Source organism: Mya arenaria, chromosome 13, assembly GCF_026914265.1.
Source record: "Mya arenaria isolate MELC-2E11 chromosome 13, ASM2691426v1".
NCBI lineage: Eukaryota > Metazoa > Mollusca > Bivalvia > Myida > Myidae > Mya > Mya arenaria.
The window spans coordinates 356,374-381,653 of NC_069134.1; the positions used below are offsets into that span (position 1 = coordinate 356,374).

General features: G+C 35.3%; 1 protein-coding gene across 4 annotated transcripts; it reads left to right on the forward strand.

The window, feature by feature from the left end:
* The first annotated feature begins 2,945 nt into the window (after nt 1-2,945).
* On the forward strand, nt 2,946-21,927 carry LOC128213529 (YTH domain-containing protein 1-like). 4 transcript variants are annotated; one of them, XM_052919313.1, is made up of 18 exons: nt 2,946-3,077; nt 4,820-4,927; nt 5,189-5,416; nt 7,096-7,194; nt 8,618-8,770; nt 9,098-9,295; nt 9,423-9,571; nt 9,713-9,767; nt 10,044-10,161; nt 10,661-10,745; nt 10,943-11,112; nt 15,068-15,147; nt 17,315-17,403; nt 18,700-18,798; nt 19,765-19,842; nt 20,048-20,182; nt 20,685-20,747; nt 20,921-21,927. In XM_052919313.1, exons 1-18 carry the CDS (start codon nt 3,047-3,049, stop codon nt 21,074-21,076), a joined length of 2,094 nt encoding a protein of 697 aa, XP_052775273.1. In that variant the 5' UTR covers nt 2,946-3,046; the 3' UTR covers nt 21,077-21,927. The 4 variants fall into 4 exon arrangements, with proteins under 4 accessions (XP_052775273.1, XP_052775274.1, XP_052775275.1 ...); XM_052919314.1 differs by having other exon boundaries at nt 2,992-3,077; nt 15,071-15,147; XM_052919315.1 differs by lacking the exon at nt 18,700-18,798 and having other exon boundaries at nt 3,001-3,077.
* The last annotated feature ends 3,353 nt before the right edge of the window (nt 21,928-25,280 follow it).

The following is a 25,280-nucleotide window of genomic DNA, read 5'->3' on the forward strand; positions in this document are numbered from 1 at the left end:
AAGAGGCAAAATGGACTTAGAAAGAAAGAGAGATAAAATAATTATTTCATCACTAATTTACTCTGAAATCAACCACATCGCATAAAATACATAAATACAAAACACGTATGGGTGAGCTCAAGTCCAAATGGATACAAAATGTGACTGTGCTCAGCTCGAGAGGAGTATCGATGAACTTTAGGCAAACAAACAGTTTATTTGCTATAAGGCCACCAACCCATGCAAACATCACACAATACATGAAACTTCTTGTGCAAATTAGTGAGCATGGATTAAATAATTAGTGAGCATGGATTAAATAATAGTATCTGTCAAAATATAGTTTGTAGATAAAGTATATTTCGATACAATGACATTGAAAACTTATATACACAATACGATATACTAACAGTCAAAGCTTGTAACAAGTATGTAATGTTTGTTCCTGGAAAAGTGAATTTCTCTTTTCAAAAGCTGAGTATAAATAGTGTGCATTTTTTCCGCAACAATTTCAATATTACAAGACATCAATATATTAAACTTAATTTTATTTGGGTTCTCATAATAATTTTTATCTATATATTCTTGTCTAATGGTATAATATAAGGGACACACCAAAATAAAATGATATTCTTTCTCTACAATATCTTGACAATGAGGACAAAACTTAATTGTCTTTCAACATTCGTAAAACGGCCACGTTCAATTGCTAGGGTATGAGCTGTACATAGCTCGCAAACGAGCATACACGTTACGAAACTTCCTAACGCAAAGAAAAATTACATACGCTTCAGTCTCAAAATTGGATTTAAAGCCTATAAAAGGTTGCAATTTGGCATTATTTATACAACTGCTACGCCATGACTGAAAATATTGATCTTTAAGTCGTTGTAAGTATGTTGCCACTAAAGCATTTTTATTGGTAATACGCTGAGCTTCCAAAAATAACCAAAGCCATTTGAAAAAAAAAGGTTTTCTTAAGTGGGTTACCCAATTCACATAACCAACAGTATCCAAAGATCTCAACATCGCATAGCATTTGTACATATATCTATGTTTTGGCATACTTAATATTTTTAACCAATAGCATATAACACGCTTACAAGAAAAAAATATACAACGGGAATCGACCACAGTCTCCTAAAATTGGAGCATTACATGTAAATAGAGGTACAGAAAGAAACCTTTTACAGGCATAGTTGTGCACTCTTTCGACACTTTTTACCTTTTCAATATTAAGAAGTGCGTTTCAACTTCTTTTGTTATTTGCAATAGAATTCAGTAGTTTTGATAATTTTTTAAACAGCATTAACACATTAACGGTTCCAAATAATCCGTAAATTATGACAACATATTACAAATCGACATTACATAGGTAAGCTTCCTATTAAAAGTAGGCCGAAAAGAACAGAACAGAACAGAATTTATTCGATTTAAACCATTATGGTTTCTCATCATAAAGATATACAAAATAGATAAATACAAAATAAAAATGTTAAACAATAAGCAATACAAGAGTATGAGTTGCTACATATTAACAGTGATAATTAAATATTAAGCTATTAAAAATAGGCCGAAAAGGAGTAGGTCGATTTGGACCAGGCCGAAAAGGTAATTGGGCCGAGTGGGCCCAACATTTTTTTTTATAATATTCAATGACTTAATACAAATAGAGCATATGTATTCGGATGTCACATTTTGATGAGTATAAGTTGCAAGTAAAATGATGATGTTACCAAAATGGCCTGAATGGCAGTAATGCTATAATTATCAATAAAATAACTCCTTATACGTATAAAATGAAAATGTGGGATATTCACACATATATTAGTTTGGTTTGATAAAGTTGCACGAGAAACACAATTTTATTAAACCGCTAGAATATGTTCGGGATATTTAAGTCACCAGTAACCTCTCTATATGTTGCATTTGCCTTAAATCAGCTGACGGGGGGGTCATGCGTCACGATTCCTTGTGATTTCTGTGACATTTGGTATCACAATAATGCACGTTCAGTGAAACTTTTTAACATTTGGACACTTGAGCGAGTCTGTCAATAGCTAACATGGTCCAAAAAATTAGCAGGTAGTCATTCATATGAATCAGGGTGGATGTGATGCGGAATGGCAAGTTAAATAGATGAGGAAATATAAATGGTCTATAAGGAATCCCATTGGAAATGATTTGAAGTAAATGTTTGTTATTTTGTTGTTGTTGTTTTTTACCTAAATCTGCTCGTTGCTTTATAGTTGTTAGTTCGCACTTGCAGCGTTCGTCCTTTTTAAAATAATCATATGCTTTTCTATGTTTTCTTTGTACTAGATATATACAAGCTACAAGAAACAAGACTCTTTATTTAACGTCGGGTATGTGTTAAAACTAGAAACATTAGCTCAATTATTTTCCGACTATAAAATGTATTACTATTCCCACACGTGTGCGTTATATATATATATATATATACTGAATGTAATTAACAATCATGCATGCATCTTGCGTCTTTCTAATTTTATTTCGGGGCCATACTGTACCTGGTGTAATAGTGCAGTGGTTGATATCCAGGTATATTTATCTCAGCGATTCAATTTAAGGTTAAAATACACTTCATTTGCCAGTTAAATCGGGGGCTGGGGAGGAGGCACCGGGCCCTTGTGCACCCCTCCCCCCGCTTGTCTGGCCGCCTCTGTAATGATGATGACTGTCACGCCATATAGTCCAGTGACTATGAATAAGAACTGGCTTACAGTGGATGGAACTAAAAACTGCTCAAGGAGCCAAGTGAGTGTTTGAAAGCGTTATGGAACATTTTAAAACTCACATTGTCTCGACCAATAATGTTTCGAGTGAGCAATAGTATATCGTTACATTATTACATAAAAATAGAGTAATAAAAGTTTTAACTGCGTCGAGATAACTCTGGGTTAGACTACACTAGTTTGTATAGATGGGCAACGTTTTTTTAAGAACGGGATTTAGCGAGAAAAGGAAAATTTATGCGAAACGATGTTGTAACAAAGAACTATTATCTTTAAATTGTTTAACTTTACGGTGTCTTTAGTATTAAATAATGAGCGCAGACTCTTTAGATCGCACTAAAGGTATACTAGTATTTTTTCCAACACATTTCTGAGCTTACATTTGTCCGAGGTAATGAAAATTAGACTGTTCATGTTATTGTTCTTTTAGTATTTGTTTACCCTTAATGTAGTCCACCTAAATGGCCGTCAAAGAGTCTTTTGACGATTTTTTTTACTAAGGCAGACTCGTGACGTTCACCATCCCAGCGAAAAGTAGTGAACGGTCCTTGCGCAGAGAATCCTCACGGCCACAATTTTATCTATCTTCCATTAATGTTTAACCTTTACTGGGGACCAAGATATTTGCTCGTCAAGCTGCAAGAATGTTACTAAAAGTTGTTAAAGAAACAGTACTTCTGAAATTATTTCCGTTATAAATTCACATTTCGAGGAAAATATTATTGCCTACTATTAATAGTATTAAACACATATATAATCAGGGCTTTTTCTATAGTACCCACCAGTCCGACTATCGGACCAATTCTCAAAGCAAAATATTAAATATTTTTCCCAATCTTCAGAAGAAAATCCCAATCTAAAATAAAAAAATATATATATGTATATTTTTATTTTTTTGAAAGTCTTTTTACCTGTACTGGTTGACGGTACATTTCCGAACAGGGCACAAATCCTGAACACCAGCTAAAACACGCGTTTGTTTGCGGTGATCGATTATTCGATTATCCAGATCAATACAAAGGCTTGCTTTGGTCACACTTGCGAAGTTTCATCTTGTTTTGTTAAGTATTTTCCCTAAAAAATGCCATTCAATGTTTATACGCTTAAGGATCAAAATGTAGCACATGGGGGAATGACGACAGAGGGCGCACGCGCATCTTTAGGTTTTGCAGTTATGTTAACCTACATTCAAGATATTTATAAACAGAAATCACGCTTAACATTTGAATTGCATGTTTTGAAAAACATCGGAAACAATAAATAACTTTGCAGCTAAGTGTTTATTTAATATAGCATACTTAATGATTATAATTGTATGACCATGTATTTTCGCTTTTCAAGTGCTCAGTATTTGTGCCCTCCATAGCATAAATTTAAGGGTGATTTACTGTCTATAAATGAACGATTTTCGACATAAAATTGATGAGATCGTGAATCTGTACTTTGACAGATGTTGTCACATTAACCAAAGATGTTTCATACGCAATTTTAACTTACTACAACAAAACTCTCTTTGGGAGCTCACTCCAAGATAATTGTGAAAAACCTCAAAAAGTGTTTGGATTTGTGACGCTAACCAGTATTGGTTCATTTTCAGCATCCTAATAAATTATGTGATGTAAAGTTTTTTTGATAATTGAACTCGGAAATCATTGATTTTCATCACATTCAGAGATCAGTATGAAATATTATCTGTCATGATTTATTGCCATAGATTTTTACACCCCAAGGATTGATATTTTTTTGGTCTTTTAAAGGGAAAATAAACTTAAATTAAATCATTTCCTGATTCGCAGGAGACTAGACAGCTTTTTCTTTTAAATGTACAATTTTCCAATTTCGGCATTTTCACAACGCAAAATGTCTAGGGTCTTTTTCCCAAATTGGGCAGAAAAAGCCATGATAATAAGTGTGTGTTGCATGGGTAAGCTTAGCTGCACAGTTAGCTCAGTGGGTAGAGCACTGAGGTTTTCGGGTGGGGGATAAACTTTGTATAATTCATATCATGTTAAACAGTGTGTGATCATTTTTTTTTTGCAAAGTCTGTAACATCAGTGTTAATGCAAAACTCCATCTTCTTTGAGGTGAGGGTGTTGAAAATGTGCTGGACGACATTCTGGACGGCGACCATGTGGATGACGATTTGAACACTGAAGAAAACATTGAAACTACACCTTCTAAAACTGTCACAAGTATAAATCATTCTATGGAAAAGTTTCACAATCAATATTTATCATTATGCAGAATAAAAAGTTTGAATAATGAACCCAACAGATCTGAGTAAAACATCTTCATCAATTTTCTAGGAGATGGAAATGGCAAATTTATTACAAGTGCAAATATCCATTATAGGAATTTGAATGTGTTTATGAAAAACCTTTACAATCATGTCATTTATCCATTATAGATTGATAAGCTTATCACTTTTCCATTGACAAATGATTTCTTTCTAGAAAAGAAAGTTGTGAAGAAAAAGGCAGCATCCAAGACTGCAAAGCCGAAAGCTAAGACAGCAGCAGCAAGGAGAGCAGCTGCTGCTGCCCAGAAGGCCAAGGAGGAGGTGGAGGAGGAAGAGCCCATGGTGGAGGAGGCTGAGGAAGTACAGGAGCCCGAACCGGTCATTACCAGCCCCGCCAAGTCTCCCATCAAAAAATCTGCGGTCAAGCGAGTGGCAGCTAAAGGTAGGCAGTTTGGAAGAACAATGAAAGAGATGGACACCTAGTGTTGGCTTTTATCATTAGCTCGACTATTCGAAGAACAAGGAGAGCTATACTACTCACCCTGGCGTCGGCGGTGGCGTCACACCTTGGTTAAGGTTTTGCATGTAAGCACCTTTAAGTCATTATCTCAGTAAATACATCAGTTATTGCATTGAAACTTTGGATATGTATTCCCAACTATCTAAGATACTAAATTAATGAAGTTAGATAACAATTATTTGAATATAATGCAAATAAAAGGCCTTTATTATGCGACTTAGAAATTCTGGTTAAGAACTTAATTAACCAAGTTAGATAACTCTAGTTTGCATTTAATGCAAAATAATTGCCCTTTATTATTCGACTTAGAAATTCTGGTTAAGATTTTGCATGTAACCATATTTAAGTCAATATCTCAGCAAATATATCATGTATTGCATTGAAACATTAGATATGTATTCCCAGATAACACTTTTTTGAATATAATGCAAATTATGGGCCTTTATTATTTGACTTAGACATTCTGGTTAAGGTTTTGCATGTAACCACATAGGTTAATATCTCAGCAATTACTTGATGGATTGCATTGAGACTTTATACAATGGTACTCAACCATCCAATCTACTTAAATAACCAAGTAAGATAACTCAAGTTTGCATTAAATTCAAATAATGGCCCCTTTTTATTCAACATAGAAATTCTGGTTAAGGTTTTGCATGTAACCACTTTTTAAGTCAATACCTCAGCGAATACATCATGTATTGCATTGAAACTTCACACACAGACTCCCATCTATTTAACCTTCTTATTTAATCAAGTAAGATAACTCTATCTTTTATAATATATAATTTTCGCCCCTTTATTATGCGACTTAGAAATTCTGGTTAAGGTCTTGCATGTTAGCACACATAGGATAATATCTCAGCAACTATTTGATGTATTGCATTGAGACTTTATACAATGGTATTCCACCACCCAACTTAATTGAATAACCAAGTAGTTAGATAACTGTATTTCGCAAATAATGGCCCTTTATTATTAGACTTAGAAATTCTCATTAAAATTTTGCATGTAACCACATTTATGTTAATATCTCAGCACACCATCTATTGCATTGAAATCTAATCTAACATGATCCATGCATGTTTCGCCAAAACGTTTCAATCCTTACATTGAAAAGCGGCGGAATAGTCGAGCACGCTGTCTCTGTGACAGCTCTTGTTTTTTTTTATGGTGACCTTTTTAATAAAAGCATTCATGCTATATATCTGGAAAGCCAGGGATGGTAACATACACGATTTATTCTGAAATCAGGATTGACAGCTTCAATTTCAGACTATCTCAAATTTGTTAATATTCTTTTTTTGTTGGAATGGTTGGATACAATTTCATCAGGGGTCTAGGTTTTGGAGCTGAATCTCTCAAATTCTTAACAGGAATTGAGGATTAGCAGTTTTAGTCTGTTGTCACCACTGGTAAGACCAGTCACTGAAGTTTTTATTTTACCAATGATTTACCGGTGTGATGGAAAGATAGGTCATCCTTACTGATAAGTGCTGTCCTGATTTTATGATTACATTTGAACAAGTATTTATATATACAGTTATATAGAAAGAAAAAAGGGTCCTTGTTTATGGACGGTGGTTATGTTCTTTGTGTAGCTAAAGAAGTGGGGGGCAAGAAGGTACGGAAGGAGACGATTATAACCGAGGTAACAGAAGAGGAGGAAGAGACCGAGGACAAGGTTGCATCAGACCACGGTAATTGAGTGTTTCAATCTTAACTGCCTGCAAAATAGATTAATTTCATATCACCACCTGCTGGAATGTTTTGTTCAACTGCTTAGCAATTATACGTTGTGTTATGCCTGTGTGTTGTATAGGAGTTGAGTTTGTCATGTCCTGTCCCACATATCTTGTGTTATATGAAGCTTCAAAGGAATAGCATATACAGTTTTTTTATATTTATGGAACTTTAGAGGTATGTTGGTCAGCATGGGCTGTTTTGCACCTGACTTGACTTAGTAATAAATGTTTGGTTTAGCTTGTGTCACATGTAGCACAAGATGTATTGCACCTACACATATGAAATTTCATAAGTGTGTTGTACAGCATAGGCTGTTGTGCACCTGCCATTTTTGTCATATTTCTCTCAGACTAATGAAAGTCCTTGACTTCAAAATCAGTATGAAAAATCTTGTGTTGTATTCATCAAGCACCAAAATTTTTGCCACTACACTCACGAAGCATCATAGGAATGTAAGTCTGCACCTACCATTTCTTTAGTTTAAACATATTTATTTTACAATGCTTGTGAAACAAGTTATTACAACATTATATTAATCACTCTCATTCGCACAATTTTATTCGAGAGTGTGGTCTTGTGTTGTGGGGGAAAACGGAGAACCCAGAGAAAACCCATTTGTCAGGCTTGGTGACCACAAACCAAACTCACATGCGCCTAAGCCAGGGATCGAGCCTGCGTCCCCTAGGTGGGAAGTGAGTGCTCTAACCGGACAACCATTTCTTTCACATCGCACACCTTAATTCCACATCGTGCCATTTAACCATTCCTGATTCCAGGGGTTGTCTGGGGGTATTCATGATTACTGTGATAGCTCTTACCCTCTAGTTTAATATATAAATGATTTTGACAAACTAATTGATTTTTTCAATGGATTTTGTGAGCCTTTTCTATAGAACTTAAACTATATACTGTTGTTTAGACATGAAGTTTGACAATATTACAATTGGTGCTATAGTGTTACAGACAGCTGAGATTACTGGCATGCTGTGTGAATATATTAATTACTCTTCACATCATTGTCCTCACTTTGGGAAATTATTTAGAGTCAGAGAGTTCCATATTATTGCATTAAATAAAAACCCCAATCATACTTCTTTTACATATTTTTGTGTATTCAGTTCTGTGTTTGTGTTGTGCATGGCTGCATGATTCACTCTGTTGAAGCATAGTCCTGAAATACCTGAAACAAAAGGGAGAGGGTTATAGAAACCTTTTGAAAGAAGTTGTGAAATGAGTAATACTCTGAAAACAATATCCAAAGGGAAAACAAAAGCATGTGCTGAACACTAAATAATTCCTAATGTGTTTTAAAGGACACACACATGTTCTTGCACTGTGAAGGACTAACAATTGACACAAGCTGTATTCCACCTCTAGAGCAAGATGCCTCGTACAACGACAGCGAGGCCAACGACAGCAGCATGAACCAAACTACAGAGGAGATCATCAACCCTGAAGTCCTCGACAACGACGCCCAGAGTGAGATGAGTGAGCACCAGGATGTAATCTCTGGTGGAGGCACAGACATTGGTAAACCAACAACCCTAAACTGTGTCTATTCTTGTTGGAAAATATTCATTTGCTGTAGATAATGCTTCTCTCTAGCGTAATTTTATATGCTTTTATGATTTTGTCTATTGAACTCCGTTGAATATTGTTTAATTTCAATTATCCAGTACAAATATGTGTATTGTGGTTTGTTTCATCTTGTTTGGCTTGTAAGGCTTACACAACATGCATGTTCCCTTCACATTAAAGAAAGATGATGTAGATTTCTTAATAATCATCAAACTATGTCAATAAAATAAATTTTTTTTTATTTATCTCCGGATTTTAAAGTACTCGTTGTTGTTTCAGAGTCCGACGGTGAAGGTGAGGAGGAAGGTGGGCGTGGCAGGAAAAGGAAGTCGTCAGACGGGCGGGCCATCTCCCCAATAGAGTGGGACCGAAACTCCGAGGAGGAAGAAGAGGAGGATGAGGAGGAAGAGGAGGAAAAGTCTGGGGACGAGCAAAGTGACAAGGGAAGCAAGACGACAGCAGAGGACGAGGAGAAAGGTGATACTCGACTGCTTGTACAACTTCACATTTTAAAGTAAATTCAAAAATCAAAAAAGCCTCATCAATGATAAGAATAAGAGTTTTCTTGTGATAAACATGCTAAATAAACTAGTACCATTTTCAGCGCGCAAGAAGAAATTAAAATATTTCTTCAAGAATGCCCGCTACTACCTTATCAAGAGCAACAATCACGAGAACGTTGCCCTGGCCAAGGCCAAGTGTGTGTGGTCAACACCGCCACAAAATGAGGCCAGACTCAACCAGGCTTACAAGGTACATACTTACTTTACAACACAACAATTATCAGTGCCATTTTGTAAACCTTGCACAGTTCTTTGAATGTCTATTCCCCTTTAAGCTAGTGTTATAAATATAGGTTTGTATGAAACTTATTCTCTAGTTTTCACCTTTCAGGAGTGTGATAATGTAATCCTGGTATTCTCAGTTCGGGAAAGTGGCAAATTCCAAGGTAAGTCCGGACATAAACACTTAACAAATTAAAGGTAAAATATGCTTAAGAAAATGCATGTATTTCTCTTCTTAATATTGGTTCAGTATTTGTCAGATAAAAGTGATTGGCTTTTTGTCTTAATATAGTCCTATCAGTCACTGCAAATTTTCTTTGGAAACACAATACCACTCTTTTATGAACTTATAACAAATTCATTTTATAAATTTATTACTACTGATTTCCTCCAATCTTACACCATTATACATATATAAGTTCAATTCCCCTCTACTGTAGGTTGTGCCAGACTTGCTGCCATGTCGACAAAGGATCACCCTCCAATCCGCTGGGTCCTTCCACCGGGACTCAGCCCAAAGGCTCTCAGTGGCGTCTTCAAGCTGGATTGGATCAGCAGGTACAAACTTCCTCTCCCTAATTAATTACCTGTTGATGGATTTACCTTTCTTGAAAACAAAAATAATTATAAAAAGCACAATTAAGTTGTATTTGTGTCTAGAAAAGTTTTGAAAGTTGCCTATTTTAATCGTGTACGTATGTAACATGAGTACAAGTTTTTTAGAAACAAGAAAAATTAAATGAAATAAAAGTAATGTTTTTTATCACCGTTTTTTTTTAAAGAACTAGTTGTGGAATCATCTTCATTTGGGCAGCAAGTGTTCTGAAAGTTTCCATTTTACCTTTTGTTCTTATCCAATCTTTACCAAAGTTAAATAACGTCATGGGAAACTATCGGTTGTCTCAACCGTGGGATAACCGATTTGTAGTATCAGATCACTTCAGTCACTCAGTTAAAAAGAATGCAGTAAACTTGTGGCCTTTGAAATGTGTGCAAACATTGCTTTCTGTGTACTCCAATATCTTTTTACCGCTTGCTTTTGCTGCTTCTGTTTTAGACGTGAGCTGGATTTTACTAAGACCACACACTTACACAATCCCTGGAATGAAAACCGCCCCGTCAAGATCGGCCGAGATGGGCAGGTAATTGTGTAAACTGATCACTAATGGTGATACAGGGAGGGAAATGCTGGCTGTTTCATTCACATATTTCAGCTTAAAAGTTATTGGTATAAAAATAAAAGAAACAAATTAAAAAAAATCTCTTTTTGACCTCATAAACACAATACAAATAAACATCATAAAATAGGCGTGTATTTAACCTTGTTTGCTTGTTTCAGGAAATAGAGCCCCGTTGTGGTGAAGCATTGTGCAAGTTGTTCCCATCAGATGATAACGTGGATTTGAATGATATAGTGCGTGAAGCAAGGAAAACAAATGCACGGCGAGGAGATTTTAATTTCCGCTCCAATCGAGGAAGAGATTCATTCCGCGGAAGAGGGGATTTTAGGTTAGAGCTCCACTTTTATGAGCTTAAACAAAATTGGTGTGATAAAGAAGTGGTTTGCAATATATTTGAGTACGGTGTGAATTATCGTATATAAGAAAGTTAAAGTTAATATTAAATTGGTCCGTTGAATTACCCTAAACTAATACTTTGGTTTGTGAAGTGGTAAGTAATACAAGATATATCGGAATGAGTAAGTTGATATATAATATTTCCATGTAATTGGGATATTTCAGCAACAGTTGTTGCCGGAATGCATTGGTGCTCGTTAGATACCCGGACGTTAAGTTTAAAAGATCGTTGAGAATAAGTCAACCAATATATCAATCGTGTAAGATGAGATAGTGATTGGGGAGGGACGCTCATGAACTGTTGATAACAAAATATATCAATCAAGAGACTCTATCTCTTCTAAATAGGATATGGAAGTTAGAAAATGCGGACGTTTTACGGTGTTGATGTAGTGTGCATGCAGTATTTTGTCAGAGACCTGTTTAATATCGCTGATTTTATCGAATAATTCCTGCCGTTAAATAACCACATAAGAATCTTGAAAATAGTAACGGACCTTTAAGGTAATGTGTCTTTTTTCCCAAATGGACTATTCCATCAATGCTCAAGATATGTTGTGTGCAGTGAAGGAATAATGGACTTGCCACTTATTCAAGTTAATTCCAACAAGGACTTGTGTTTATTTTTTCTCTGTGGACTTTCTGTTTTGTGTGGTTATTTCTTAAGTCTTTCTACTACCAACACATTCACATTGCAACAAAATGTGGGTGTGCGTGGAATATTCCTATATGAACTGTGCCTAGTGTTAGCTATAGTCACACTTGTATCCAGCAGTGGATATGATAAAAACTTAGACCACTAGCCCTGTGCAGCGTTACTTGCTAACTGGACTTGTATTGACACACCACGGTAGGTCTATACTCATGTGTTATGTGCTAAGCTAGGCTTGTGCAAAGTAAAAGGGAAGTGAAATATTTCAGTTTAGTATTATCTTTTGGAAGATTGTGGTACTGAATTTGTCTGTACAAGCCTAGTGAACACATGCTGGTATGAACTCTGAGATTTTACTGATAAAAATCACTGGTTGTTACATACAAAATACATTGTAATTGTGAAGAAAGGACATCCAAATTGTTTTTTTTTTTTAGATTACCTGATCATCATTGAAATACGGTTTTCAGAGTTCATATCATTTATAAAAGTAAGATTTCAGAAAAGTATTGACAGAAAAATATGTCAGTATCTGAATTCAGGCCAAATACATGGTTGACAAGGTGATGGTATTGCGTTTTCTATCTAATTAGTGTTAATTTGTATCTCAAAATTTCTGACCGATTACATAAAGTCAACCTTACTGTTCAGTGTGGCCATTTTTTTGCATGCATATTATGCTGTCAATACTTTTAAAATTGTATTATTAAGAGCATTAACATGTGGACATCCTGTTTACATCATAGTGACATTTTGAAGTATCACTACTTTTACATATTTGTCAATTTGTTTTTGTATAATTTCAAAATGTTATTATGGTTTAAACAGCTAACTAACCCATACCATGGTTGGACAAGCAGTTCTTACTTTTACTGATTTATAACTTGTGCTAGGCATTCCAATATTTCAACATGCTCTGGCATATAAAATCAAAAGATTTTGCGCAAGGTTGTGGAAATTTCAACCACCGGAGTTCGGTGTAAAAATGCATGTTGGACTTAAACATGTAACTTGCCTTCAAATTCAATAGTTACTCACTGAATTTGGCCGAAGTTTTGTTATAGTTTCACTGTCTGAAAACTCCAGATTTAATAAAACACTTGAAATGATATATGCATCTAATTAAAACATCAATAAAAACTGTCAGGGTAACCTGTCAGCCAAACCAACTGCTTTTCTAGCCATAACAAATGCTGCTTTTCTATTGGTTCTATTCCATTTTAGCATACAACACACTCAAGGGAGGCACTGTCAAATATTGAACTGTCCTTTTTCCATGGTCATTTTGTCTGTCTGATGTCCATCAAGAAATGCTTCTAACAAAATCTTCCTAAGCTGCCTGGCCAAATAACGTAAATCTTCACTAAACTCTCATGGCAATCTATAGGAAAAACTTGTAAAAAATTTTTTTGACAAAAACCCATTGGGCCTAGAGTTCAGTTGTTTGATGTGTTACAATGACTTGTGGTCATCTACCAAGTTTGTTTAGATTTTGCCCCTGGGGTCAATACTGGCCCTTTTCCGGGGGTCACAAAGTTCTTACACTCGTGTCAGGAAATCTTCTTGTCTGAAACCACTAGGCCCAGACCCTTTATGTTTTGCAGTCTGTGCCTTAATTTTTTTTCAGCACTTTCCCAATCGGCAAGTAATTAATGAAAAACACTTGCCCAAACACAATCTTACTTGCCCAAAATAACCAATTCATGCGTTAATATACGAAAGCCAATATATCAATATAATAATAACTTCAATCAGGATTTGTGAATTGATGATGAAGAAGTTATGAAAACAGGGGACAAAACAGCTACGCCCTTTGGTTCACAAGTTTCCTATATACTTATATAAGGGAGAACTTTGAAAATCATCTTTTCTTAATCCACATGGCCCAGACCTTTCATATTTGTTATATAGCATCATATGATGGCCCTCTACCAAGTTCTTTCATGTTAGGCCCATGGTGTAAAAGCTGGCCCCACGCCTTTTGACCTTCTTTCTTACTTTGAAACTACAGCAATTAAATTTGGACCATATGAACAGTTTTGAAAACAACTATCAATGATGTCCTTTGATGACCTTGACTGTGGCCTTATGACTTACTTTAATAATTAGAAATTTCAGCAATGAAATTTGGATCAGGTGTACAGTTTTAAAAACAAATATCGATGTTGTGCTTGGGAGACCTTGACTGTGACCTTTTGACCTATGTTTTTTTAGAGCTACAAAAATAAGATTTGGCCCCTGGGTATAGTTTTGAAAACAAATATCTATGTTGACCATAGATGACCTTTACTGTGGCATTTTGACCTTGAATTTTGAAGCTACTGCAATAAAATTTGGACCATGTGTACAGTTTTTCAAACAAAAATCGATGCTGTGCTTGGATGACTTTAGTGCGACCTTTTGACCTACTTTCTTATTTAAGAATCTACAGCAATGAAATTTAGCCCATGTAGGCAGTTTGGCAAACAAATCTTGTACTCCGATGAGCCTTACTTTGACCTTTTGACCTATGTTTAAAGCTACAGCAATGAAATTTGGACCATGTGTACCGCTTTGAAAACAAATATCAATGTTGTGCTTCGATGACCTTTTAACAATACTGGATCATAGTTTAATCCCTTGTTGCATAGCCAATAATAATTTAAGAATGATTTTACTCTTAAAAAAACTCGTTTAAATCTTCTACTCAGGTGAGCATTTTAGGGCCATCATGACTCTCCTGTTTAAACTTGGAGTAAAACAGGAACCTCCCTATTCGTTATTTAGCCTTCCTGGGGTGGTTAGAATGTTAAAATGGAATAGTTCTTACTGTCAAGAACTCGTTGCCAGATCGTGTTTTCTTAATTTATATGGCTAAGGATAAATATTGTTAGTTAACCTTTGTTGAAGAATTGAAGTTTCATATGAATCAGTTCCAAGTTATTTAGTTTTGTCAAGGTCATTTATGCATTGGACACACGACTGTCTGGATAAAAGATAAGGAAATGTAAAGCTCAACAATTTGAGATTGTTAATTTCCTTTAGCTGTTAAAAGGCAAACATTTTTTAAGTGAATAAAATTGCATCAGAATACATCAGAAATGTGAGAAAACAATTGAAACATTGTAGAGTTCTGTTTTGTATAGTGTTTCTAACCTTGTTTTATAGTTTGTGATGATTTCTTTGTCAAAAAAAGTTAATGATAGAAATTAAGATGTCATGATTTCACTGGTTGCCTGCATGACAACAATTTCAGAAGAAGGCGGCCTGATATAAGAAGAGATTTTGGACCTCCGGCTAAAAGAAGCCGACCTGACTTTGGAAACAGAGATAGAGGTATGGAGAGTTGGGACGTACAAGATTTGTGCATTTATCACACTCTCAATTCATATGATTTCATTTAAATTATTAATTGATTAAGCTGATCCATGAACCACACAAACTGCCACAACCTCACCTGTAGCTACAGAATGTTGGTCAGAGATATATGAAGCAAGGAAATGTTCCACTCAGTGTCCATACATTGTCTGTTGCTTAAAAACTTCAGAAACATTTCATAAAGGTCACAGAACATTAGTAAGATAGGTAGGTAAGAGGGGAAGGATTGGTAGTCATTTTTGTTCATATGGTCTTGTGCGTATTGAATTTAGATGAGATTGTTTATGGCAAAGTTACTGCCATGTGTTGCCTGTCATCAACTTTTTGCTTCACTCAAACAGCCATGTGTTCTACTCTTTCTAAAATAAACTTGGGTCAGAGTTCATGTCAATGAATCATAGGTCCCAATAGGTCATGTCTGGTCAAAAACCAGAGTACTTACCTCAATAATATCCTTGAAGCAACATTTTATTCTCAATCTTCATGGAACTGGGTCATTATGTATATTCATTGGAATTATAACTTAAGTTCAAGATTAAATACTGTTAAGGTCTGGTCAAAAAGGAGGTTATTTAAAAAGAAAAAGAAAAAAAAAAGGGAAACACTCCAGTGGCTGCATTTTCTAACTATTAAATGATGATCTTTATGAAAATTTGTAAGAATGCGTCAATTCCATATATAGGTTTTACTTAAAATAGGTCACCAAGCCACACTTCATTCCAGTATTCAGGAACATTGGTCAGACTGTTTGTTGCTATAGACTCTATGACACATTCAAGTTTGGTTCATTCTAGTTTGAAACAAAGTCAAAGGCTTTATGATAATATGCATTAACATCTAAGAGGCCCTATTTACCATCCATTCTTTATGGTATATACGTTAATGTCTTAGAGGCCCTATTTACCATCCATTCTTTATGGTATATACGTTAATGTCTTAGAGGCCCTATTTACCATCCATTTTTTATGGTAATATACATTAACATCTTAGAGGCCCTATTTACCATCGATTCTTTATGATTATATACATTAACATCTTAGAGGCCCTATTTACCATCCATTTTATATGATAATATAAATTAACATCTTAGAGGTTTCATTCAGTACAGTGTAATGATGATTGTTTAAGTTGACTTGCACATTAAATTGAAAACATACATGTTCATACATGATAAGCTTTATTGTAAACACAAAACATTTTTTTTTTAGATACACCACTTGATACACTCACTTCCCTTTGCATTGTAAAACACTAGGCTTGTAATGGGGGGTCACTGCGTAGGATAAAATAGACAGGTTAAGCATTCATCTTCGATTTGGTCGTAACAATTGTTCTGTTAATGGATCAAAGTAAAGGCATGCCTTGATAACAATTTTTATTTGTACTCGTATGAACAGATGTTTAAATTCATGTCGTAATAAACACATTTTTTAGCATACTTACGATCATTACTGTAGCTCCACACCATGTCACATATTGTTCTAAACAATTGCTTCACTAAAATAATTTCCTTAAAAACTATTTCAACGAAATTCAACACGTTACATTCGTTGCAGGCTAGGTCTTCAAGCCATAGTGATTCATAAATGCTGCTGCTGGATGCATTGCCACTCACATACAAAGCTTGTTTTCTCTGTATGACAATCATGAAATCTTGAAATTAATGACTTGCATGGTCCTCCATGTTGGTCTCTATACGGTTATATGGCATCTTCTTAATGACAGCCTTGGCCAAAAATAATTAATAGGAAGCCTAGTATGATCAGTGATTCTCCATCAAGTTTGTTCAAAGTGTATAATTTAGCTGTGGAAATCTGATAAGTTATTGAGGGCCAAAAGTCATCATTCCAAGAATAATACAAAAATAATTTTGTTGATTTCAAGACATAAAGTGGACAGATTTCAGCATTTGTTTGAATGGAAAATATTAGGAGTGTGTGGGGACATATGGATATCAGTGTTTGACTGCATTAAGATCCCTTATGTGTGCAATTTAGTGAAGAGTTATCCTGATCCTGTAAAGAGTGATGAAATCTCATGATCTGTATGCATACAGCAAGTGTGTCCCATGGAATGCCTTTCTTGTTACACATACTTTTATATACAAAACATCAAACTGTTTCAGGATTTTTCCGTGATAGACGATCTGACCGTGGCTCATCAAGGTACAACCAGGGCGGGGGCGGGGTACGCAGGGAAACATTCATCAACGGGGTAAGTGTCCATGGTAACCATTTCCATGACATAGTGGGTATTAGGATTTCTGAAATCAACTATGGTATCAGACAATGTCAGACTTAAGCAATTTATAGGTATTAATATATTCTTTTATAGCAAAGAATTTATCAAAACATTGTAATCATTGGAAAAAAGAATACTTTTTTTGAAGAATGAATGGTGTTCACAATGGAATAAAGCAGAATGAATTCTTTATTTGCTCCTTTGAAGATGAGATTGAACATGGCATTACATACACATATATAAACATATTTTATAAGTGAGATCGAGTATGTACATATATGCATAAAACATAGTTGTATAACTTAATTACATGTGATTTATAAGATAATGGAAATAGAATTTCAAAGTCTATAAGTTAATATATATACATGTGTCATGTATGTACAAGTACTTATGATTTAATAATACTATATCGATTAAAGGAAAATAATTGCGATAGTTAATTTGTGTTGCAATTATTACTACATTGGGAATAACTCGAGTGCAAATTATGATTTTATAAAACTATAATTGTTTTTAATGCCAATAGCCTAATGCCTAATTGAGCTGAAAGCAAAAACGGGTAGACAGTGATATGGAAATAATAATATGATCTGTGATAAATTATTAAGTCATTGTTATCTCATTTCATTGGCAAAAAATGTTTAGTGCCAATTTCATGTTCTCAGGTTTCACTGGGTTATTACCAAAATTTACATAACAACAGTGGTTTTTCTTCCCAGCACTCTGTGTGATTATGTGCATTTTTAAAGGGCAAAAATGGCAGAAACAGTGAAAATTAATTATTAATCATAGATTCACTTTTGGGCAGTGAGGATATCGTCTTATAATTGAATGTTAGTTTTCATTAAACATTCAAAATCAATTGTTATCTTCTTTCACAGTGTTTATTATGTTGCATTATAGTAACCCAGCTTTTCTGTATTGAGAATTCCACTGTGACTATAAAATGCTAACAAACATGTGGTGTAATGTAAATATTTACTAAACAGATAATTTAAGATATTCTGAGTTTGACAGCTCCCATACTCTGTAGGTAGTTTGCTCTCTGCATCTTTTTTTAAATATGTTGTTTTGTTTGACCTTCTTACACACTGAATTGTGCCTTATTTAACTTTACACAATGATTTCTACATATATACTCTGATCTGTTTTTTATCACCTCTTAAAGCATGTCTATTCAGTACATATACACGAAATTCCTAACACTACAAGGTTGTATGTTGTTATGGACACAAAGATGTACGTCCATTTTCTTTCGTGTTTCAGCATGTCAGTGACTATAGGTCCAATTCTCCTGCCCCCATATCTGTCCCTTATGTCTCCAATAAAGACACTTACGGACAAACTTATAGTCGATATAAAGAGGTCTGTATCTCCTTCAAACTCCTACAATTCACGGCATGGGGCTTATCATACTGTACTCTTGTCTCCCTTGTTATGTCAGTTTGTTTCACTTGCCTGTTTGTATGGTTTGAAAGCATGCTTACTGTTGATATTAAGGTGGACTTGGTTGCAAATGTTTATGGTGTGGTAACTGTTTTGGAGGGGCTACCCCTGGGTTGAGGATGCATTCTAAATGAGCATGAAAGGTGGAAGATAGATCTGCCAATAGTACTGATAGCTGATGGCTGAAGGTACTAGTGATTGTATTTTGCTACATTATTGAAACATAAATCAGATAAGATAAGCAACAATCTATTACTGGTAAATCAGCAGCCATTTTTATGCCCCTTTTTAAAAGAAAGGGACATTTAGGTGTGCAAATGTTGGTTACATCAGTCAATTGAATGGATAGTTGATTGGTAGAACATTGTGTTGTCCGCACAATCATTTGACGTTAGTTTAATAATGAAACTTCATGTTGCCCTTCACAAGATGAATGCTATTATAGTCTTGAAATTTTGTTCGCAATATCTTGAAAACAAATAGACCTATGGCCATGGAACTTCAGTGGTAAGTTGCACATGACCAGTAGATGACTCCTGTTGTTTTTTTAGGTCAGAACGTCGAAGGTTGCTGTCAGTAGTCTTATGAAAACCTTTCACACAAAATGTTGAACAGTTTGACCAAGGAAAATTACACTTGGAAAAAAATGACACTTGAAAGGTTGCCTGTAACAAAATTTTGACCCCTATTGTTTTTTAGATCAGTGGGTCCAAGGTCATGGTCAATAGTCTTATGAAAACTTTGTCCAATCAATAATATTTATGACAAAGCAGCGTTCAGGAGGTATAATGTTTCACAAACATCTCTTGTTGGTTAGAAGGCTACAGTTATTGAATATTACAGAGAATACAAGGTTGTGTATACATGTTGTTTTTTTATTTCCAGTCCTACAACGACTACATGCGGGAGTTTGTACATAGAGCACCAGCACCCCCGCCAACCTATACACCATATGGACCCATGGTGAGTGTGTATTCATGCATTGGTAGTATGGTGCACATGGAGTGATATCATACCTGGGAGAGACTTTCGTATATGCCCTGTTGTGTTATTAATAGGCTAGCTGTAAGTTATCTGTTGTCAATTTGATATTAGTGGCAACCACAATATTTCTGTTTCCATGTGTTTTTCCCCACCCTTTATAATGCCCTGCTCCCTGGTATTCCAGCCTACGGCATACCCAATGGACCCTATGGCGCAGTATGCGAGCTACAGCACATCACGTGACTACCAGATGGCTGCAGCCCCCACAGACTATGGCCGACCTCATTCACCTTCAAGGGCACGGGTAGAAAAACACTCTGTACGTACATTATCACTATTAATAATTGTTGTTTAGTTTAAGCTTACTTATTTTACAACAATTGTGAAACAAGTTCTGACAAGATAACACAACATGAGAGTGTTGTCTTGTGGGGGGAACAAGAGTAACTGTAGGTAACCCAATTATCCAGCTTGGTGACCATTATCCAAACTACACTGTGCCCAAGCCAGGAATTAAACCATGAATGCCTAGGTGAGAAGTGTGTACACTAACCACACCACTGGCAGGACAACCTTGCTTGTAGAAATGCTGTATTAAATAACTTATAAATAGGATACAAGACTTAGTGCACAACCAACAACATAATTACAATGTGTACTTTGAGATAAATATATTATTTCTGTTTTTTAATTTAAAGTTTAAATTAAAACTCTTAAATGTATCACCACAGAGATACATCTTATGTTAAAAGACTCATAACTGACAGTGATGTTTCTATTTTATATATGACAGTAACATCTTTGTACTTTACCTATTCCAGTCAAGTCGAGACACATTTGAGAAGTACGAAAAGTATGCCAGTCGATACAAGCCTTCTGGGGATGTAAGTTTAATTTATAGACATTTTGTATTTATAAATACAAATATAAATGTATCACATTGATAAGAAATCTGTTTTTCACAATCTGACACATTTATTAACTCAATTTTCCTCTTTACTGTGATTTGAATGCTCACTGCATCTTAAAGTTATTATTTCCCTGTGTTTGTGTACAGTATGACCGTGATGTGGAGGATTTCTTGAGGAGAACAACGGGTCACGCCCCCCGTAACCGCGATGAACGGGAACGCAGTCGGGAACGGGAACATCGACATAGGGATCGGGACACCGACAGGGAACGACATCGGGAGAGGCACCGGGAGAGAAGATGATGATGGCAACGACCCTTGTTCTTCGTGTATTGTCATTATCATGAATGTGTTATAGATATGTTGGTCGGTCTGTGTATGTGTTTTATAAATACGATTGGGAAATGTATCTCACTAAAGGCATTTTGTTGGGTCTGCTTTTGTAAATGGTTTACATGTGGGAAGTATTTGTAAAAGGCAGTTTGTGTAAAAAGTAGAAAAGGAAAAACATATTAATAGTAAATATGTGAAAATATATTTCCCACTGGAGAATTCTCTATGGTTTATATTACCAACTGGAGATTTCTCCATGGTTTATATTGCCAATTGGAGATATATTCATGGTTTATTTAGCCCCCTTGTACATTAAAGTTATATAATTCAGCAATTCATGGTCAGTTTTGCATCACATTGCATGGTCATGTTAATGCATTGTATATATCTGAAACAATTTGTGCTACAAGTTTGTACATTATACAAGATTATACTTCTATCACTTTCACAATTTGTTATCAATTAACTATTATTTTTGTTTTCATAGTATAATATGTTAGTTTAAAGTTCTTTTATTCATTTTTTTTAACGTTTTAAGATATGTTTTGTTCATAACAGGGTTTTATGTTTTCTCTAACAAAAGGGGTTCAATATTCTATGTAATTTTTGTATTATCTGTGAAGAAATAAATCCTTATTGCCATGTTACATTAACATTACCACATGTCATATTTCATGGTCATATTCCACAGTCATCAACATTTCATCATCATACTTTATTCAACATGCTCTTAGTTCACATGTATTGATGTACATGATGTTTTAATACAGTCTATTTTCCGTTGTCATTGTATGATGGAAATAAAATATTTTATATGATAACTTTTGTCTTTTATTTTTAGTTTTATTTTTAGTTCTATCATACATGTTTACATGTAGGTATTTTGATTTCTGATAATGTTTCATTTTATGATTGGCTTTAAGTAAATACACATCAACTTGGTAAACTCACTGCAGAGCAAAACTGATCCTGATATACATATTATCTTCTCAAGTTCTGTTACTTGCTGCTTCAGTAAATCACAAGTCCTTCAAGTAATTCTAGTTCTTGCAATTCTATAATGACTGATTGGGAATTTTGGTCAGATTTCAAAAATTGTTCATATTATTGACCCTGATACAAGTTATTCCCCATATTAGAAAATTCATGAACTGCTGGATATATTGTCGCACCCTTGCCTTGATTATTGGCCCTATCCTGCTATGGATCATATTGTTTGATCGATATTTCGTTGTAACAAGAATATCATTTGATTTATAACACTGCCATTATATTAAACTGAAATCCGTGATATTTTGTCGTACGCACATTAACTAGTTGACCGCATGGCCTTTGTTTGACTTAGATTGGTAATACTTAAAATGCATGTGCTCACATTGTGTTTCAAGATTTTCTTTGAGATTTGCAGATGCATTGTAGTCAGTTGTGTACTGGGTATCATGTAGTCAAAGCAGCGTAATAGTTGAGCATCTTACGGACAGCTCTTGTTATTTGCTGCCTTGTTTTTCTGTCCTCTTGTTTGAACCACTAGGAAGATGCAAAATATCTTTGTTAAATTTGACAGCAGTGTACTGGCTTTTAAAGGGGAAAAGAGGAAAAGGTTTTGGTACATTGGATATCCACTTGTTGACCTCGCAACAGAGTTGGCATAGGTAGAGAAGGTGTCACCATTCCTCTCTAAATTCAAAGTAAAGATAGATTTGTAGAAGTGATAAAACTTGGTTCTATTTTTTAGTCCTACAGTAAAGAAAATGGACGGGTGAAAATAAATGTCAAGATGGCTAGGCACAGTAGGAGTGTCAGGCTGGTCATGTACCCTCTTATTTTTTTACGGGATTGTTGTCGAAGTCCCGGTACTGGAGCACAGTAGTGTGACAGGATTTTATAAGTATCTTGTTCTCTCTGCCATTATTAACCAATAAAAAACGAGCACCCAAGTACCAGGATGCACGGTGTTAAGTTGTTGCACAAGAAGGCAACATCGCTCTGCACTGGTCACAGAATATATTTGCAATATCCACCATACAGCCCAGCCCTCTCACTGTGACTTCTGACTGAATTCCCACATCATCGTGTTGATGCGGGCTTTGTTTTCAGATGTGCAGTGCTGCTGGAAATGTATTGAAACAGTGTATAAATAGTATAAAAGAGTTTGCAAAGGCATTTTCAGACTAAATTTCACAGCTCAAAAATATATGCTTATATGTGGAAAAATGAGTTGAGATGGAGAAATGACCTGAGTATTTTTGAGATATTGTGTCAGACTATTACTATTTGTCTTGAACTAGACAGGCTCCCAACAACCTTCATAATTATAGTTTCATGGTAATAGGATTATGACAACTGCTTTAAGATGTTGCCTGCAAAAATTGAGCTGACACCCACACTATCCTAAGTAATTATGTCATGTTGCCAGTTGACATAAAGAGTATAAATGTAAAAAGCTATTTGGAATGTTAGAATACTTTATTAACGCCATAACAACAGATCTATAAAATATCAACAAGTAGTTGGCACATCACAATATCTTTTTTAACAATAAATACTATTAGAAATACTATTACATTTTGTATACCTAAGTTCACAAACAACTGATCATCTTTAAAAATATAAGTCTACAAATAGCATTAAACAGTTATATTAGCACTGACAGCCAGGACTAAGTACCATCAAACAGTTATATTAGCATTGGCAGCCAAGATTTAGTACCATCAAACAGTTATATTAGCATTGGCAGCCAAGATTTAGAACCATCAAACAGTTTAATTAGTATTGGCAGCCAAGATTTAGAACCATCAAACAGTTATATTAGCATTGGCAGCCAAGATTTAGAACCATCAAACAGTTATATTAGCACTGGCAGCCAAGATTTAGAACCATCAAACAGTTATATTAGCATTGGCAGCCAAGATTTAGTACCATCAAACAGTTATATTAGCATTGGCAGCCAAGATTTAGTACCATCAAACAGTTATATTAGCATTGACAGCCAAGGTTTGTACCATCAAACAGTTATACTAGCACTGACAGCCAAGATTTAGTACCATCAAACAGTTAGATTAGCATTGACAGCCAAGATTTAGTACCATCAAACAGTTACACTAGCACAGACACCAAGGATTTAGAACCATCCAACAGTTAAAGTACTAGCACTGATAGCCGAGATATAGAACCATATAACAGTTACACTAGCACAGACACCCAGTATTTAGAACCAACCAACATCATTGAGAGCCACAATAAAGTACTATCAAACAGTTATGCTAGCACTGCCAGCCAAAATAGAGTACAAGCAAACAGTTATGCTAGGATTGCCAGCCACAATAAAGTACCATCAAACAGATATGCTAGCACTGCCAGCCAAGAAAGAGTACAAGCAAACAGTTATGCTAATACTGCCAGCCACAATAAAGTACCATCAAACAGTTATACTAACACTGACAGCCAGGATTTAGTACCATCAAACAGTTATACTAGCACAGACACCAAGTATTTAGAACCATCAAACAGTTATATTATCACTGACAGCCAGGATTTAGAACCATCAAACAGTTATACTAGCACTGAGAGCCAGAATTTAGTACCATCAAACAGTTATATGAGCACTAAGAGCCAGGATTTAGAACCATCAAACAGTTATACTAGCACTGGCAGCTGGGATTTAGAACCATCAAACAGTTATACTAGCACTGGCAGCTGGGATTTAGATCCATCAAACAGTTATACTAGCACTGGCAGCTGGGATTTAGAACCATCAAACAGTTATACTAGCACTGACAGCCAGGATTTAGTACCATCAAACAGTTATACTAGCACTGGCAGCCAGGATTTAGAACCATCAAACAGTTATACTAGCACTGACAGCCAGGATTTAGAACCATCAAACAGTTATACTAGCACTGGCAGCTGGGATTTAGATCCATCAAACAGTTATACTAGCACTGACAGCCAGGATTTAGTACCATCAAACAGTTATATTAGCACTGGCAGCCAGGATTTAGAACCATCAAACAGTTATACTAGCACTGGCAGCCAGGATTTAGAACCATCAAACAGTTATACTAGCACTGACAGCCAGGATTTAGAACCATCAAACAGTTATACTAGCACTGGCAGCTGGGATTTAGATCCATCAAACAGTTATACTAGCACTGGCAGCTGGGATTTAGAACCA